The sequence below is a fragment of the Peromyscus leucopus genome, chromosome 1 (genome assembly GCF_004664715.2).
Source record: "Peromyscus leucopus breed LL Stock chromosome 1, UCI_PerLeu_2.1, whole genome shotgun sequence".
In the NCBI taxonomy this organism is placed as follows: Eukaryota; Metazoa; Chordata; class Mammalia; order Rodentia; family Cricetidae; genus Peromyscus; species Peromyscus leucopus.
The window spans coordinates 85898532-85914812 of NC_051063.1; the positions used below are offsets into that span (position 1 = coordinate 85898532).

Here is a 16281-nt window from a genome sequence, read left to right on the forward strand (position 1 = left end):
AGTTTCTATCAGTTATTTTCTCAACGCCTGAGAAGACAGCTTCATGGAAGAAGGGATTATCTTCGCTCAGTTTCAGAATGCTCACTCCAGGGTCACTTGATCCCATGTGTAAGGATGGAATATCATGGTAGTGAGAGCGTTTGGTGGAGAAAGAGGAGTGAAGAATGGGAGGGAACCAGAGCAAGACACGGCTCCCAAATGCATACCCTCAATGACTTACTCCCTCCAAGTCCCACCTTTGCTTCCACCATCTCCCAGTACCATCATCTCCCAGTACCACCCTCTCCCAGTACCACCCTCTCCCAGTACCACCATCATATTACATGTCCATCAATGACTAACTCATGGGTCAGGTCACAGCCCTCACAATCTGTCTCTGGAAACACCTTCATAGACACACTCAGATGTGCTTCACTAATTTCCTAGACATCTCTCATTCCAATCAAGATTAACCACCACACAAGCCAATAGTCTGAAGTGAGTTTCTGCCATTACAACCAAAAACATCCTTACTAATGTGCACCACCCCCTAGGATTGAGCCCAGGACCTTACAACTGCTAGCATTTCTACCATAGCAACCCTCTTAATTCTTTTTGTCAAAACACTTAATTACTCAATGGGGCGGGGGGAGGTGTCTACAGTGCCTGCATTGATAACATGATGTCACCAACACAGTACACTCCCTCAGCCTCTTGCGGTGGGGTCTTCCTCTTCCTCAGCATCTCATCCTCATCTCCCACTTTATCCACAAGGAGTACTACCCTTTCACTGCTCATGGAGGCTGCTTCAGACCTCAGGTTTGTAAAGAACGTGTGTTTCTCTTTTGGCTTTTCTTTAATCAGTAGAAGCGTCATCCTTAGTGTGATTCTGAGTCTATTTTCCAACAGGGGTCAACCAAGTGGAGAGAACTTGCCATAATTAATAAGGTGAAAGGCAATGGAGTGCAAATATGCAAACAAGGATATCCGTGGGTATCTCCTAGAGGCCGGGGATGTTTTGCATTCAGGAAATGACAATGCTTTGAGCACAGGAAGCCATCATCAAACTCTGATGCGGGATGAGTCAAGCTTCGATAGAGTCAAAAGTTTAGCTCTGCTATTTCTGGGTTTAAAACCCACCTCAAATTTCAAGCAGAAAATCACGCTGTACCTCACCCATTACAGAGGAGCAGGTACACTTGATGGATGGTTTTCTCTTCCCTCTGAAAGTGTCCTTCATGATGTCTGCTATTGACTCCAAGGAGTGACAGGTGATCTGGTGACACTTGGCCACAGAGCGCTCCTCACTTACGAGACATCACTGGAAGGCCCTGGTTTACCACTCACAAGCACACAGATCCTGCACAAAGCTGCAACTGTGGTTCTGTCCTCCAGGAAGCCTGTGACTTATTAGAACCCCTCCCATGGGTGCACACAGCGCATGGGGCAAGTGCAGAAGACCCACTGTCAGAGCAGAAGCCCCTGTGGGGCTGAGGAAAACAGCTCCCTGGGTTGAATTCTTCAGAAACCCAAAACTGGATGAGGTAAAAGCACTGGGCTGCATTACTTCGGAGTGAGGGTAAGAGGGCCCCAATTGTCTCCTAACTACCACAGCAGCCCAAACCTGTCAGGTCACGGGGACAGGGCTCCCTTGCCAGCTTACACCAGCCCAACTCCTTAACAAGGAGACACACACACACACACACACACACACACACACACACACACACACACACACACACACAGATAATTCAACACAAGGAAAAGCCGGTCTCAAGTGACTGAAAAGGAGCCTGGAGCCTCCTTCCCAGCTGGAACTGAGAAAATTAATCCAGAAAACCAGTTCACTCGGGTGAAGATGACCTTAAATGTCCCCTAATTAGAACTGTGGTAAGTTGGTCTACTTCAAAATTAACTCTTACAAGCAACCCTGTAGCTCTCCTCTCTGTGAAGACCCGTGCCCTACAACAGCAGCTAACAGAGCAGAGGGAGGTGGAGGAGGAACCCGCTGAGGAGGCAGGGCCATGTCTGCGAGCTCACCATACCCGACAGAGGTAGGCCCGGGCGTACACGGACACCAGCGGGTCCCCGATCCCTCGGATCATGCAGGTCAGTCGGGGCAGGCACTCTGAAATCCCCCTGTGGGAGAAAGGAGGGCAGAGTTACACCCCATGGGAGGACTTGCTGTTCTTCACTTTCGTGATAAAGCTACATGTTCCCAAATTCAGGGGAGAGAAACCCAACTTGTAAGAATCAAGGTCAAAGTTTCAGTTTCAGTATAACCAGTTTCTCTCTGTGGACACAACTTATTGATGCTTCCCCACACACGTCTGAGGGCAGACTTATTCTAAATTGATTGATTTGGGTGTGTTTGAGACTGGCCTAGGACTCTTCCTGCCCTGGTGGTAAGATTGCAGGTGTGTGCTACCTACCCAGCCCGGCTTTACTAATTTGAAGTTTCATCCCTCACCCGGCTTTCCATCAACCGCCAGCACTCTGAGCTTTTAGATCAGTGGTTCTCAACCTGTGGGTTGTGACTCCTTTGGGGGTCGAACGACCCTTTCACAGAGGTCACATATGAGATACCCTGCATATCAGATAATTACATTATGATTCATAACAGCAGCAAAATTATAGTTATGAAGTAGCAACAAAAATAATTTTATGGTTGGGGGTTCACCACAACATGAACTGTATTAAAGGGTCGCAGCATTAGGAAGGTTGAGAACCACTGTTCTATATGGATTATTGTTTGGTCCTGGTTCAGTGTCCTGTGTCCCATCCCTTCCAACCACCTCAGGCTGGCAGCAAACAGCCACCTCAAACCCCATCAACGTGACCCAAGATTCATTTCTGTGACACAGGTCTCCCCTCTCAGACATGATCTGCACCCGGTTGGGGAGGCAAAAACAACTCTTTCTTCAGCACCCATAAACCATCTCGGTCACCCCAGCTCCAAATTAAACAGATCTCCGTGGGAGGTCCCTGGCTGCCCTGAGGAGCCTGTGACTCAGTTGCCAGGCATGCCTCTAAATGCCACTGGCTTCCTCAAGCCCTGCCAATGGCTCAGCACCGCATTTGTGCTGCCTGGGCCCCAGGAGCAAAGGCTCCTGCTCCCAAGGTCATCTTTACCATCGTCACCAGCAGTGGCGGGGCCCACACACTTCTCATGAGGCCCATGTTCAGTGAAGGTGACTGAGGCTCAGGGTCTCAATCACTTATGGAGACCCATGGCCAGATCCAAGTGGAACCGACCTCCTGTAGGCTACACACTGCCCCACCCCACGCTTGACTCTTCCTCTCTGTTCATTATATAGGGATTAAAATGCCATCTCCACTTCATTAAGTTTCCACACGATAAGTGGGAAAATACACAGGTAATTAGCATCGGTCACACACTAAAAACTCACTGACAATGGCTACTGTCACACCACTATTGTGTTTGTGTCTTTGGACAGGAAGTCTACCGCTCCAGATGAAGAAGGATCTTACGTTTTGGAGAGGAATTTGTTACACTTCAGGATGGATGCTTCCACGTAACTACAGAAATGTTCCGTTAAGGAAGACATGTTCCAGATGGCCTGTTCCCTGTCAGACAAAGACTATTCCAGAAGGAAAACAAAAACAAAAATTAGTTTGAGGCACCAGGAGGCCATCATGGTCTGTGACAATGGCGAGGACTAAATTGGCAGCTGCCATGTTCTCTTCAGGGTTCTCAAAGCTCTGCACTTACTTAAGCTTTGGGAAAGGTTGCCTATTGGTTCGTGGCACTGTGTTGACATTTAAAATGAGTTTTAAGACTTCCGATCAAAGCCCTGTGGGGAGTGTGGACCAGACACGGTGTGTGTAGGTCGAAGTCTCCATGCTTCACCACTGGTGTGCTGGTGCAGAAGAGCAGGACCTGGACCCTCGAGATGGCCACCAACCCGAGTTTGGTTTCCAGCACCCTCAGGGTGACTCACAACCACCTGCAGACTCAGCTCCAAGGGATCCAAAGCCTCTGGCCTCTGAGGGTACACAAACACACCAGTCACACAGTTAAAAACAAAATAATTCCTTTTTTTAAAATGAGACTTCTTAATAGAGTTAACATGGGAATGTTCCTCAACAGAACAAAAGCCCGATTCATGTATCATATTCAAAGTCACAAATGAGAGAACTATCAGGACCAAGTGGGATTCCGAGCAAGGACCTCTCCAGTGTAGCTACTGACCATGACAGAACCAGGTGTCACCAGAACTTCTGGGCAGCCCATCCCACGGCTGCTGACACCAGCCCCACTCTTCCCACCCGTCATTATAAAGACAAGAAAAGGATACAATCTCGGAATGAGTTCCCGGATGGAAGCAATCTTGAAAAACCAATTCAGGCATGTTTCCTTGGCCGTGTCGCTCACGTTCTCTGGGGAAAAGTGGTCTGCAACGCAAGACAATCTGTGTCAGTTCCCAAAATCCTGGGTTTGTTCATTTGTTTTCTGTGAGACAGGGTCTCACTGTGTAGCTTGGCTGCCCTGCAACTCAGAAATCTACGTGCCTCCAATCACTGGGCCTAAAGGTGTGGGCCACCACAGTGGGCCTACTCCTGGGTCTTTATAGCTGCTGCAAGTCCAGGAGCAGAAAATGAGGAGGTAGAGTCCCTCCTCGTCTTCAATGCAAACAGGGACAGAGATGACACCAGTGCACACACATGCACTGGAAGCGGCACGCATCGTGCATGTATGTGCTTCAGTCTGAAACAGCATTCGCTGGCTCATTATCCACACAGTAGACCCCATCTACTTCCCGAGGTGGAGCACATGGAAGTTGAGTGAGTTGCCCAGGACACACAGCGAGCCAACTAGAGCATGAACGGAAGCTAGGGCGGCCTGGCTCCTTATTCTTAGCCACCACACACTGATGAACCAGAGGTCCCTGACGTGCAGAGCAGTCACTGTGGCAACAGGTGAAGAATCATGGATGCACCTGGTCTCAACAGGAAATGTGAACAACACTTTTACCGTAAACGTTATGAGCCAGACCTGAAGGTAAATCAAGGCCTGAGCCAGAGCCAAGCGGCCAGCTCGATACGGCTCTGACCCTCTGGTCTCCTGTGGTCACGCTGCCAGCTTATTCCAGTATCTGTTCTTTTTCTCTTTAATAATACAACTCTGGTTTCCCAGCTGCACTGGCCATTCCTGCAGCTAGGTATGATCATGTGACCGAGTGTGGGCCCCAGAATATACACAAAATCACAATTTCTGTGAAACATCTAAAAGGAGGGACTCGTCCTCCCGTTTCCACCAGCCTGACTGGATGACAAAGCGGGAACCTCTGTAGCAACACTGACCCAAGGGGCACTAAGACACCGGAATCCACCTTCACCTTCCTTGACAATGTTTCGAACTGTCCAGCTCTGCAGCCAATCCTAATCTTGATTGATTATTGAATCTTTGTTTTCAGTAACACAGATTTACCTCTTAGAGTTCTGGACATGACATACATTTTCATAGGGAGTAGAGGGCACAGACAGGAAGGTCACAAGTTCAAGGCCACATAGCAAGACTGACACAAAAAGAAAAAGCTAAAATCTTATAGCTCACACAAAACACACACACAAGCACATATATACACACAGAGACACATACATACAAACATACACATACAGAAACATATACACACAGAGACATATATACACACATACACATATACTCATGAGACACACACGAACATACATATATACACATATACATACAGAGACACACATACACACATGCATAATACAAATACACACATACACATATACACAAGATACACACAAACATACATGTATACCCATGTACACACACATTCAGACACATGTATACAAAGACACATATACAGAGAAATATATACACACATACATGCATACATACACATACAGACACACAAACACACACACACACACATATATATACATATACCCATGAGACACATACATATACACACATATGGAGACATACACATACATACATACATATAAATATACACATATACATGAGACACACATACATATACACACATACAGGCATACACAAATACACACATGCATACACATATACACACAAGACACATACACATAAAAACATACATGTACACACATGTGCACACACAGAGCAATCTCACACAATGACAGACAGGTCAAGAAAGAATTAAGAAATGGACTGTTACACAAGACTTTAACACGGCATAGAAAACTAAACAGTACTAAACAACAGATTCCTATACTTCATCCGCTCCCCAGAAGGCCCTTTAAAAGCCGACAACAAACAGTGTTTACGTTCCCAGCTGGTGCACAGGGCAGCCCTGCCCTCGGGACGCTACCCAGTGGTGGGGACAAACAACAGGAAACAGTAACCAGGTGATGGGAACCTGGGAAGACAGGACCCTGGGCAGTGGACCGGACAAGGCGTGAGGAGGCTGGGGACTCAAATGATCTCGGGAGACTTCTGCACAGCTGGTGTGTGAGCTCCACCGAGTCACGACAGGAGCTGCCATGCTTAGACAGGAAAGCAGAAACAGCAGAGGCCCTGGGACCAGTCAGAGCCCAGGAAGCAAGCCTGGTGGTGAGCGCAGGGCAGGCGCGGCCTCCTCAGCAGGTGGGGCGGGCAGAGTGAGCCTCCTCAGAGGATTCTAAGTGCAAAGGCGATGCCCTGAAGGCTCTGGGCGGAGAGGCATGGATGACAGACTTCATACGGACTTCACATGTTCGCACTGGAGCACGGACATGGGGAAGGGATCCAGGATTTGGAAATTAACCCAGAAGAGCCTTCCTTCCACATAACAGAGCAGAGGTGCCACGCCCAACTTTTTTTTAAGTGCTTCATTTTTTGACTCTGAACTTCTGCAGATGTTTTAGGAGAAGGAAAGAGACCAATTACTCTAGCTCTCCTGTGCCGCCACACTGACTAAGGCCCCTGCTGAACCCGGTGTGGCCCAAGTCAGCCCTGGGGAGAGTCTGGAGATGGGCTTGCAGAGACGATGAGGCAAGGGCCACACAGCCAAGTGCTAGGACGTCTCCCACGCAGGAGACAACATGACTTAGCCACTCGGAGTGAATGGACAGTGAGATGGCTCAGTGGGGAAGGGTGCTTGCTGCCAAGCATAAGGACCCGAGTTCAATCCCTGGGACTCACACACTGGAAAGGGAAAATGGCTTCCCAGAGTTGTCCTGTAACCTTCACATGTGCCTGCAGCATGGGACGAGGAGTTAGACTCCTTCGCAGGCAGACAGACAGGGAGCGGGGCCGTGACTAGGTAACAACCACGGTGAACTTCCAGGTTTCTTCCTCACCCTCCTGTCAACAGCCTACGAACATAAAACAAGGGCCTCGAGGGCTCCTCGCCCGCCAGCAGGCCTCCTGCTGGTGAACCAGTTCAGTAGTTCAGCAGACATGTTCACACAGTTGTGTAGCCTTCTCCAACTGACCAGCCCTAAGCTAGGAGAGGAAGACCCTTGAGGACTTTAAAAACCCAGCCCTAAGGGAGAGGCTGGGCTTCGGCCTCCTGAGCCCACCCTGCTCTGCAGAGGGTCTTCTTCTCTGTGTGCCTGTCACGTGTGTGCTTCCTCACTCCAAAGCCTTTCTTCAACCGCTCCCTCTCTCCGCTCTTCTTTGCTGTGTTCCAGATTTCTCTGCTGCCACCTGCCATGCTGGAGATCTTTCCTGTCTTTAATCTTTAACTGGCAGTTAACTCTCTTCCTCCACAAAATAAATAAGTGTAGAAATTAGTGTAAAAAACTTTTTAAAGAAATGTGTGAGTGTGGGGGATGACCACACATAGTATATCATGTACTTCTCTTTATTTTTCCTTTCTTTTTTTCCTTTTCTCTCTCTTTCTTTTCCTTCTCCTCCTCTTCTTTTTTTTTTTTTTAAATGGAGACAGTCTCACCATGTCGTCCAAGCTAGCCCAGAATCTATGATCCTCCTGAATGCTGGGATTACATGGTATACAAGTATACACCATGCCTGGCTTGGTGTATGCTTGGCATAACTCTAAAAGATGCTGGAATTTTCCAGACTCACATGAACTAAACCCCAGTTAGAACTCCTGAGGGCGAAGAGCTCAAGAATCAGCTCCTCAGCTGAGGGACTTGATTCTGATGGAAAGAATGAGTGCAAATGTCACCAGCTTCCCCCTCCTCCAGAGCTCCTCAGGCAGAATTCTGTGGTGGAGACTTCAAAGCTTTCTTTCTAATTTCAGTTAAGAGTTGTTCCCCAGGACCCTAACAACTGTGGACAAAGTCTGCCCTCCCGCTTTTCAGGTTCTCAGAACCACAGAAAACCATCCAAGGGAAGATTTTAAGGAAAAGGAAAGAAATAATGACCACATCAATTTTGAGAAAACAAAAGCCTGGGCTAGCCTGAGCAACATAGCAAGACCTGCCTCAAAACAAAAAACAAAACACACCCTGATCTGTATTGCTCTCAGTTAAGTAAAATATTCAAGTTAAAGTGGCTAACTAATATACTCAGATAGGAGAACACCCTTTGATGTGACGGCACTTGGAGGAGAGCTTGGGTAGGGCCAATTGGTGATTTTTCCTTACTTGACCCTAACATGTTGTTTGAGAAAATGATTACAGTAGATGCAAAGTCAAATGTCCCTGGGGGTCAGGCAGGCCACCCAAAAGTTGTTTATTTTGAGACAAGGTCTTGATAAACTAGCCCAGGCTAACCCATATCCTGCCTCAGCCTTGAGTGCTAGGACTACAGGTGCCATCCCTGGCCAGACTTCTTCCAAGTTCTTAAGTGACAGTGTGTGAGCCAATAGAAGAGGCAGAAAGGTGTAGTGGCCACACCTGTGATCCCAGCCAGCACCTGGGGGGCGAAGCAGGAGAGTAAGTTCAAGGCCATCCTCCTTAGAGGCAAGCCTGGGCTACATGAGGCCCTGTCTCAAAAACAACAACAAAAACACTACCACCACCACCAAGCAAGCAAAGTGAGCAGAATTAAATGTATTTATTTGGTGTGTGTGTGTGTGTGTGTGTGTGTGTGTGTGTGTGTGTGTGTGTGTGCGCGCGCGCGCGCGCGCATATGTATCCAAGAGAGGCCAGATGATTGGCTTCAGATGCCCTGGAACTAGTTACAACTGGTTTGTGAATCACCCCATGTGGTTTTGGGAAACAGTCTGGGTCCTCTGTAAATGCTCTTGACGGGTGACCCATCTCTACAAACCCCCCAGGAAAGGATTTTAAAAAGTTGCTAGTTGGGCTGGAGACACTTTCCAATCCTGCAAAGAATCCAAATTGTTTCCCAGCACCCACGTGATGTAGCTCACAACCACCCATGACTCCAGCTTCAGAGGATCTGGTGCCCTCTTCAGGCCTTCAAGGGCTTCAGGCACATAAGCAGTGCACAGAAATACATGCTTTTTGTTTTTTAATTCAGTTTTGCCAAAGAAAGCACACAAGTTTAATTCTGGCAGTTGGCCGAGGTTTGGTGCTGATGCCCATGAGTCACATATGTCAACAAATACTCAATAAGTAAATCTGGATTTCCCAGATCCCTGGCCAACAGAGACAATCTTCCCATGGGGCTGGTCTCTGCACCCCTTTTCAGGATCCTAAACTTACCAGAAGGAGCCACTAAAAACTTGACTACAGTGTGTGTGGGGGGGACGGGACGGGACCCAAGAGCAGCACCAGCCACAGAAATGCTGTGTGAGCCAGAGAAGGTAAAAGAGGCCCGGCTGCCTACACTGGCATGCTGAGGCCCAGTTATCTGGAGTACCGTCTCAACCTGGGACCAGACTGAAAAGTCAGCAGCGGCCTATAAGGCCTTTGTTTGCGTTAAGTCTGATAATCCAGGGTCTTCTGTCATTTCTTTCTTTCCCCTTTCTGAGTGCTGAGGATGACATCTTTCACATGTTAGGTAAGCACTCTACCACTGAGCTATAGCCTCAGTCCTTGGGGTTTATAGACAGAATTTACTATGTAGCCCAAGCTAACTTTGAACCACAATCCTTCTGTCTCAGCCTCTGGGGTGCTGATGGTACATGCTGAATTTCAGGCATGAACCTCCACACCAGGCTATCTAGTATCTCTGTTTACAGCCAAAACTCATTCAGCTTGCCAGTCATGTCTCAAGTACTAAGAGCAACAAGGGGCTGGTGACCACTGGACCAGACAGTACAGGCACAGCTCCAACTCTGCTGCCATGGCCTTGTCCTTCTATGATGAGACTAGGTAGCTCCCAAGGGCTCAGGAGGTAGATGATGAATGGGTGGATGATGAATGGGTGGATGATGGATGGATGGATGGATGGGGGGGGGTAGACAGATGGAGGTGGAGCAGGAGGATCAGAAGAGCAGGTAAAAGGATGGATCGGGGATTGGCAGGTGGATGGGGATGAACAGAGGATAGGTAGGAGAGTAGACAGATGCTATTTGGATGGATGGACAAAAAAGAGGACCAGGGAGGAAGAAGAGGAGGGTGAGAAAAAGGGAGTGGGGAAGAGAAGAGGAAGGGTCCAGGTCAAATCACGGGTTCCTGTCACTACTGCTGTGTCCTGGCCCCCTGACAAGAACCACTGTCAGGAGCAGGGAGAAGGCTGCGGCTCCAGCTGGGGAGAACGGGCAGGTGTCTCACAGCCAAGCTTGGGAGCTAAAGAGGGAACGGAAAGGAAACTGCCACTGAAGATGCTGCATCTTAACGCGTCATCACCATCACTCATGTGACAATACAAGTCCATCATCCGCCTGTCCCATCAGAACCTCCTGGGAATTTAAAATTGATTGGCAATAAGTTTAATGCCAACATCATTTATGTATAGACTGAGGAGCCGGGGCATCTACTACTATTGATTTATTTGATGTTCTCTCGTGCATACATAGTTTTTATTTAAGTAATTTGCTTCTTGGAAAGAAAGACACGTAGGAAACAGGCATGATGCTGAACAGCAAAAGAGAAGCTGGTGTGCATGGTCTGGTTCCACACCATTCCATTTTGTGCATTCTAATGACTTGCCTGCTTCGCAGACCTTCTGATAGCTTTGGATGACTATAGTGATATTTTATTTGTACTAAAATGTGATTTGTATGTTAATAAATAAAGTTGCCCAGGGGTCAGAGCTATTACAGCCATAGCAAAAGCTGGGCGGTGGTGGCGCACGCCTTTAATCCCAGCACTTGGTAGGCAGAGCTAGGTAGATCTCTGTGTGTTCAAGGATACAGCCAGCATTGGAGACACACACCTTTAATCTCAATATCAACCATAGAAGACCTGGAGGTCTGTACAGACAGGCAGTGATGAGGTAGTCATGTGGTTGGGTTTACAACCAATGAGAAGGCAGAACAGAAAGTCTATATAAAGACAAAAACACAGGAAGTAGGTCTCTTGGCTTAAGAGGCTAGCTGCAGCAGATGGGTAAGGCTCTTAGCTCTGATCTCTTGGCTTTCTTTTTTGCATTGGTTCTGTGTTTCTTATTTAATAAGACAGTTGGTTACATCTATAGATGACTGAGACCATCAGACCTCAAATGCGTTCCTTTTGACACACTAAAATTAAAAACCTTATCTGTTTTCAATAAATCCAGACTTGATTAAAACCTTCTAATGTGGTTCAGGGCAGATTGGTGCCCAGAACCCTGGAAGTGTGGCATTACCTGGCAAGGCACTACGGCTGTCCACACACATGGAGTAGATTCGCTCGTAGACCAGCTTTCCTAGGAGAAAAAGACATATGGTATTGACATCACACACCACAGGAGCAAACATTAAATAAATGTTGCTAATTAGGGACAAGAAAATGGAACCTGGCAGCAGGCATTAACTAATGAGGGCATGCTGCCACCTAGTGGCAAACATTTTTAGCCACTGTGCTTTGGGATTTTTTTTTTTTTTTTTTAATTGTTTTTTTGCTTTTTTTTTTTTTAGTGAGAAGAGGAAAAAGAACACGGAACTCAGGACCAAAGCAGCCCAAGGTGTCCTCATACACTCAACAGAAAGTGCTCTACATTGGACTCTAGCTCCAGCCACGCCTAGCTTAGGTATCAGATGCAAATAAGTGGCCTGTGGCCAGAACTCAGTCAATGAGATCAGGGAACATACAGCTGACCCACACCCTTGAAGACCACAAAACTCTGTAGTGTTTTTTAACTTAATTACTCTAGGTAAATTCAGTGAATCCATGTGAAAGACTGGCTTCTTCAGCCAAGGCTGTCTGCAAATGTGCCCTTGGCACCACAGCTACCATGCTGTAGAGACAATGAGTAGCTACACTTCTGAGCAGCTGTGCCCCTCCTGCTCAGTGTGCATCAGCCCAGTGCCCCAAAGCATCCAACCCTGAGGTTCTCGGAGGCAGACACTCCCTGTTTTGACTGTGGGTACCTCCAGTACCTGACCAGTGCGTAGTGATACTCAGGATTTGTTGGGTGGATGACATTTTAGGTTTTATAGGTCACAAGTTGCTGTATCAACTACTTGACTTTGCCACTGTAGCACACTGGGAGCAAGTCTTCCCTAGCCCTGAGTTCAAGTCCCCAGCACGGCATAAACTGTGCTTGGTGCACACACACCTGCAGTTTCAACACTTGGGAGGTAGAGGCAGGAAGATCAGAAGTTCAAGGTCATCGGCTATAGCATGAGTCTGAGGCCAGCCTGGACTACATAAGAGCCTCTCTTACAGATAAAATGAACAAATAAATAAATACTCTAGTTTTCAAAACTAGGTGGGCAGGCTAGACTCCAAAGCTGATACAAACAGCTTTATTTACCCTGTGCATGCTGTTGAGAAAATGTTATTGACGTACATGAAATACAAGTCACAGCTCTCCCAAATCACCTCCAGTTTAAAAGTATTCCTTTTTTTCTTTTTAATAAGTGACCCCATTATTCAGGGTAGTGAAGAACAACATACTTTCCCCATACATGAAAGGAGATGGGAGAACTGCAGCTCCTATCTGGTCAGAGAGCGTATGACCCAGGGGTGCCGTGTAGAAACGACGGGGTCAGGATGCAGTGGAGGCTGCAGCCAGGCTCTGAGGTCCCACCCAGGAGCATCTCAAAGCAGACTAACTACTTGCCTGAGGACCCTGGGAATGCACAGACCCTGGGCCCGGCTCAGAGCTTCAAGAGACAAAGATTTAGGGAATGTGACTAGAATGTCGACTTTGAACCCCATCACTGGGAACTCCTTATACATGCTCAGGTATGAGAGACACTAACTGAGAATATATCTTGAAATGGTGACTAATGACCCATGTCCCCTAAACTGGCACTTCTCAGACCCAGCACACAGGCAGAGCACCCGGGGCTCCTGGAAATCTCCATCCAATGTGATGTCTCTATCCATCCCCAGAGACTCTCACAGAAATGGTCTGGGTACAGCTAAGCTCTCTGGGAATAACCATAAGAACCTGGGGACGCCAGCCAAGGTGAGAAGCCCAGCTTGGAACCCCCAACCCCCAATAAACCCCCTCAACACACACACTGCAAGCTCTGGAAGCCTCAGAGAATGGGCTCCAGTGCCAGTGTCCCCCAACACCCCCTCCACTCCCACCCTTTGCTTTCATAACCCAAGGCCACACTTGTGAAGAGAGAGACAGAGATTCCCTTCCTGACACAGGGATGCCATCAGGTCACACTGGACAGAGGTACTGCTTGTCCCTGCACACACTGAGGAACAATGCAAACTCCTTTACTTCCTACACAAAAGCCTGTAACCTCTCTAGAAACAGCCTTCAGAAAAGACAACCGCTTTTCATATTCCAGCCTCACACCGCTGTTAACTACTGTCTTTCTTTGTTCAGGTAGTGGCATTGTTTCGAGAAACAATAATCTTTGACTGAGTTCATTCTGTGTGAACATGCATGTGTGTGTGTGAGAGCATTTGAGTGTGTGTATGCATGTGTGGCCCATGAATGCATTGCATATCCATGAACAAATGTCCAGAGGAGAATTTTCGGGTTCTCTACCACTCTCTGCCTTTAGTCTTTGGAGTCGGGGACTCTCATCAAACCTGAAGCCAGGCTGGAAGCCACCAAGCTCCAGTGATCTTTCTAGCTCTGCCTCCCACAGCAATGGGTTTGCAGGTGCACACACAGATGACCACCTTCAATGTGGATTCTGAGGCTTTGAACTCAGGGCCTCACGCTTACACAAAAACCTCTCCCTCGCTAAGCTGTCTCCCCCAAGCCTTAGTTCTTTTCCTGACTCACTTTCTGACACCTCAAAGACACCATGACTGGAAAGCACAGTGGTGACAGTGAACATGTTCTGATCATGAACTCTCTGCCTGACACTACCGATAATTATTTACCACAGTCCTGCCGGTAGCTCTTAGGAGAGGGAAAATGCTGTGCTCCTTACACACCCGCTCAGGTAGTTCTCTCCAGACAGTCTGGAAGGGGGTCACCTATGCACCATTTCCCAGGTAGAAAACTGAATGTCTGAAGGAGCAGCAAGCAGCCTGGGAAACCAGCAGCCGACCTACGTCTGTGGTCTCTACCAAGAAGCCAACCAAAGCAGGCCATGCTTCTACCCTGGCTATGCATCTCCAGATGCCTGGGCCAAGTGCCCTGTGGTCCTGCACTGCAAGATGCTCCAACCCTCGGTCGATCATGCTGACAGCCAAGACGCAGGTTTGTTTGAACAGCACACGACAACACCAACCACAGGACTCGGGATTTTGTATCCAGGTAAGGCAGGGCTCTACTTTTTAAAAGCTGGAGACTTGTAAGCGCCAAACATGACCAGAGCCCATTCCTCTTTCTTTGGGCAGAAGCAGCACACATTTGTGGGTGATCAACCCAGGCTCGGAAGTTGGCCCATCTCATTGCCAGATATCACGACATGACCAAGCCAGCCCAGTGAGGTAGAATTCAAAGACTTTTTGGGGCTGCTTGGAAAAAAGAGCCCTTTCCTCACTCAGCAACCACCAGCAGGAAAGCTGATGGACACACGGAACACCGTGTGAATCTTGAGAACGAAGTCATGCCAACAGAAAGTACCTGAAAAACACACAAGCTCTATGACACCAAGTTCCAAGGTCCAGCCACATCTGAAGGCTGCTGATCTTCAGCAGGCTGGAAGGTTTGTTGTCACCGGCTTTAGAGAGGACTCAGGTCACTGGTCTTCTGGACAGACTTGCTATCTGACTGACTGTTTTCTTACACATCGGATCTTTAAGGGTTACAGACAGGCCCTCTGTGCTGTAAGCCCATGGCCCCCTCTCTGGTATGAAGTGAATTCCTGTCTGACCTCCAGCTCTCAGAAGGAAGCATCTCCGAGTTCCTTGGGTGCCTCCACACTGCATGCACAGCCTGGAGCCCTGCTGTCTGGTTCAGGCAAACTGTTCTGGTGCAACTGCCCACTGCTACACACCAGGCCAAGGACCCCTGCGCCTTCATATTAGTTTCTTCATCCAGAACTTTTCACGAAGCTGTGAAAGATCTCTGTCTGCTGCATGAAGTATATGATACAGGGCCAACAATCCCAACAATTGATCCAGGAAGACCTCAGAGGCACTGTGACTGCCATCCAGGCAAGACAGAGCTGTGGTGACTGAAGACACAGGAGAATGGGCAAGCTGGGGAGAGCTTCAGGGACACAGGCAGAAGAACATGTCTAGGTGTGCAGCTAGGTGGAACGTGGCTGTATGGCAGTGCCAGTTCCTGAGACAGACACACGTGAGGGCAGGGAGCATGCTGGGAAGAGAGGCTGAGTTTCTGCTATGGTTCAGATCTTCAATGTCTCTCCAAGGCCCATGAGTGGAAGGTGTGGGCTCCAGCAGTGTTCTTGGGAGGCGAGGTCCCTTTAAGAGGTGGAGCCTAGTGGCAAGTATTTAGGCCACCTAGAGCAAGTGCCCTTAAGGCAGTGTGAGGCTCCAGCCCTTTGCTCCTCTTCTGCTTCTTAGCCACGAATGAATGGATATGCCTGTCACACATTCCTGCCGCCCACCGCAGGCCCAAATCATAAACGGAAACTCCAGAACTTTGAGCCCAAATAAGCCCCTCTTCCCTAGCAACTGACTACCCTAAGTACTTGGCGACCGTAACAGGATCCTGACAAACACACAGATCCTATAGGTACAAGTTTCAGGTGCCCTCAAGGTGGCAATGGAGCTGAGCTTAGCCAGGGCATGTGCTGCTCACCTGCCTACGTCATTCATCACTTTATTGGCCTATATGAAGATTAGAAAAGAGAACATTCTGGGTTTCAGCAAAGAGCTCCCCATGCAATGGGCTGGGAGGAATAACTTCTAACACACAGCACACAAACGGGACCCGGCAATTACTAAATATTTCAACCTGTTAATGCAGAGGACTGTGAGTGGTCACAAAAGGAATGA

The 16281-nt window shown here is 48.2% G+C and overlaps 1 protein-coding gene across 2 annotated transcripts in view; it reads right to left on the minus strand.

The window, feature by feature from the left end:
• The window catches only part of Vps35l (VPS35 endosomal protein sorting factor like), a 105944-nt gene that overhangs the window by 68637 nt on the left and 21026 nt on the right, over window positions 1-16281 (minus strand). The window contains exons 9-12 of one of the 2 annotated variants that reach the window (XM_028867798.2): window positions 11597-11656; window positions 4299-4395; window positions 3472-3519; window positions 2025-2118 (exon numbers count right to left, since the gene is read on the minus strand). In XM_028867798.2, the coding sequence (XP_028723631.1) occupies window positions 2025-2118; window positions 3472-3519; window positions 4299-4395; window positions 11597-11656 (299 nt within the window). Of the gene's footprint in view, window positions 1-2024; window positions 2119-3471; window positions 3582-3712; window positions 3959-4298; window positions 4396-11596; window positions 11657-16281 lie in introns of those variants that run through there. The other variant, XM_037211123.1, reaches the window with a different exon arrangement.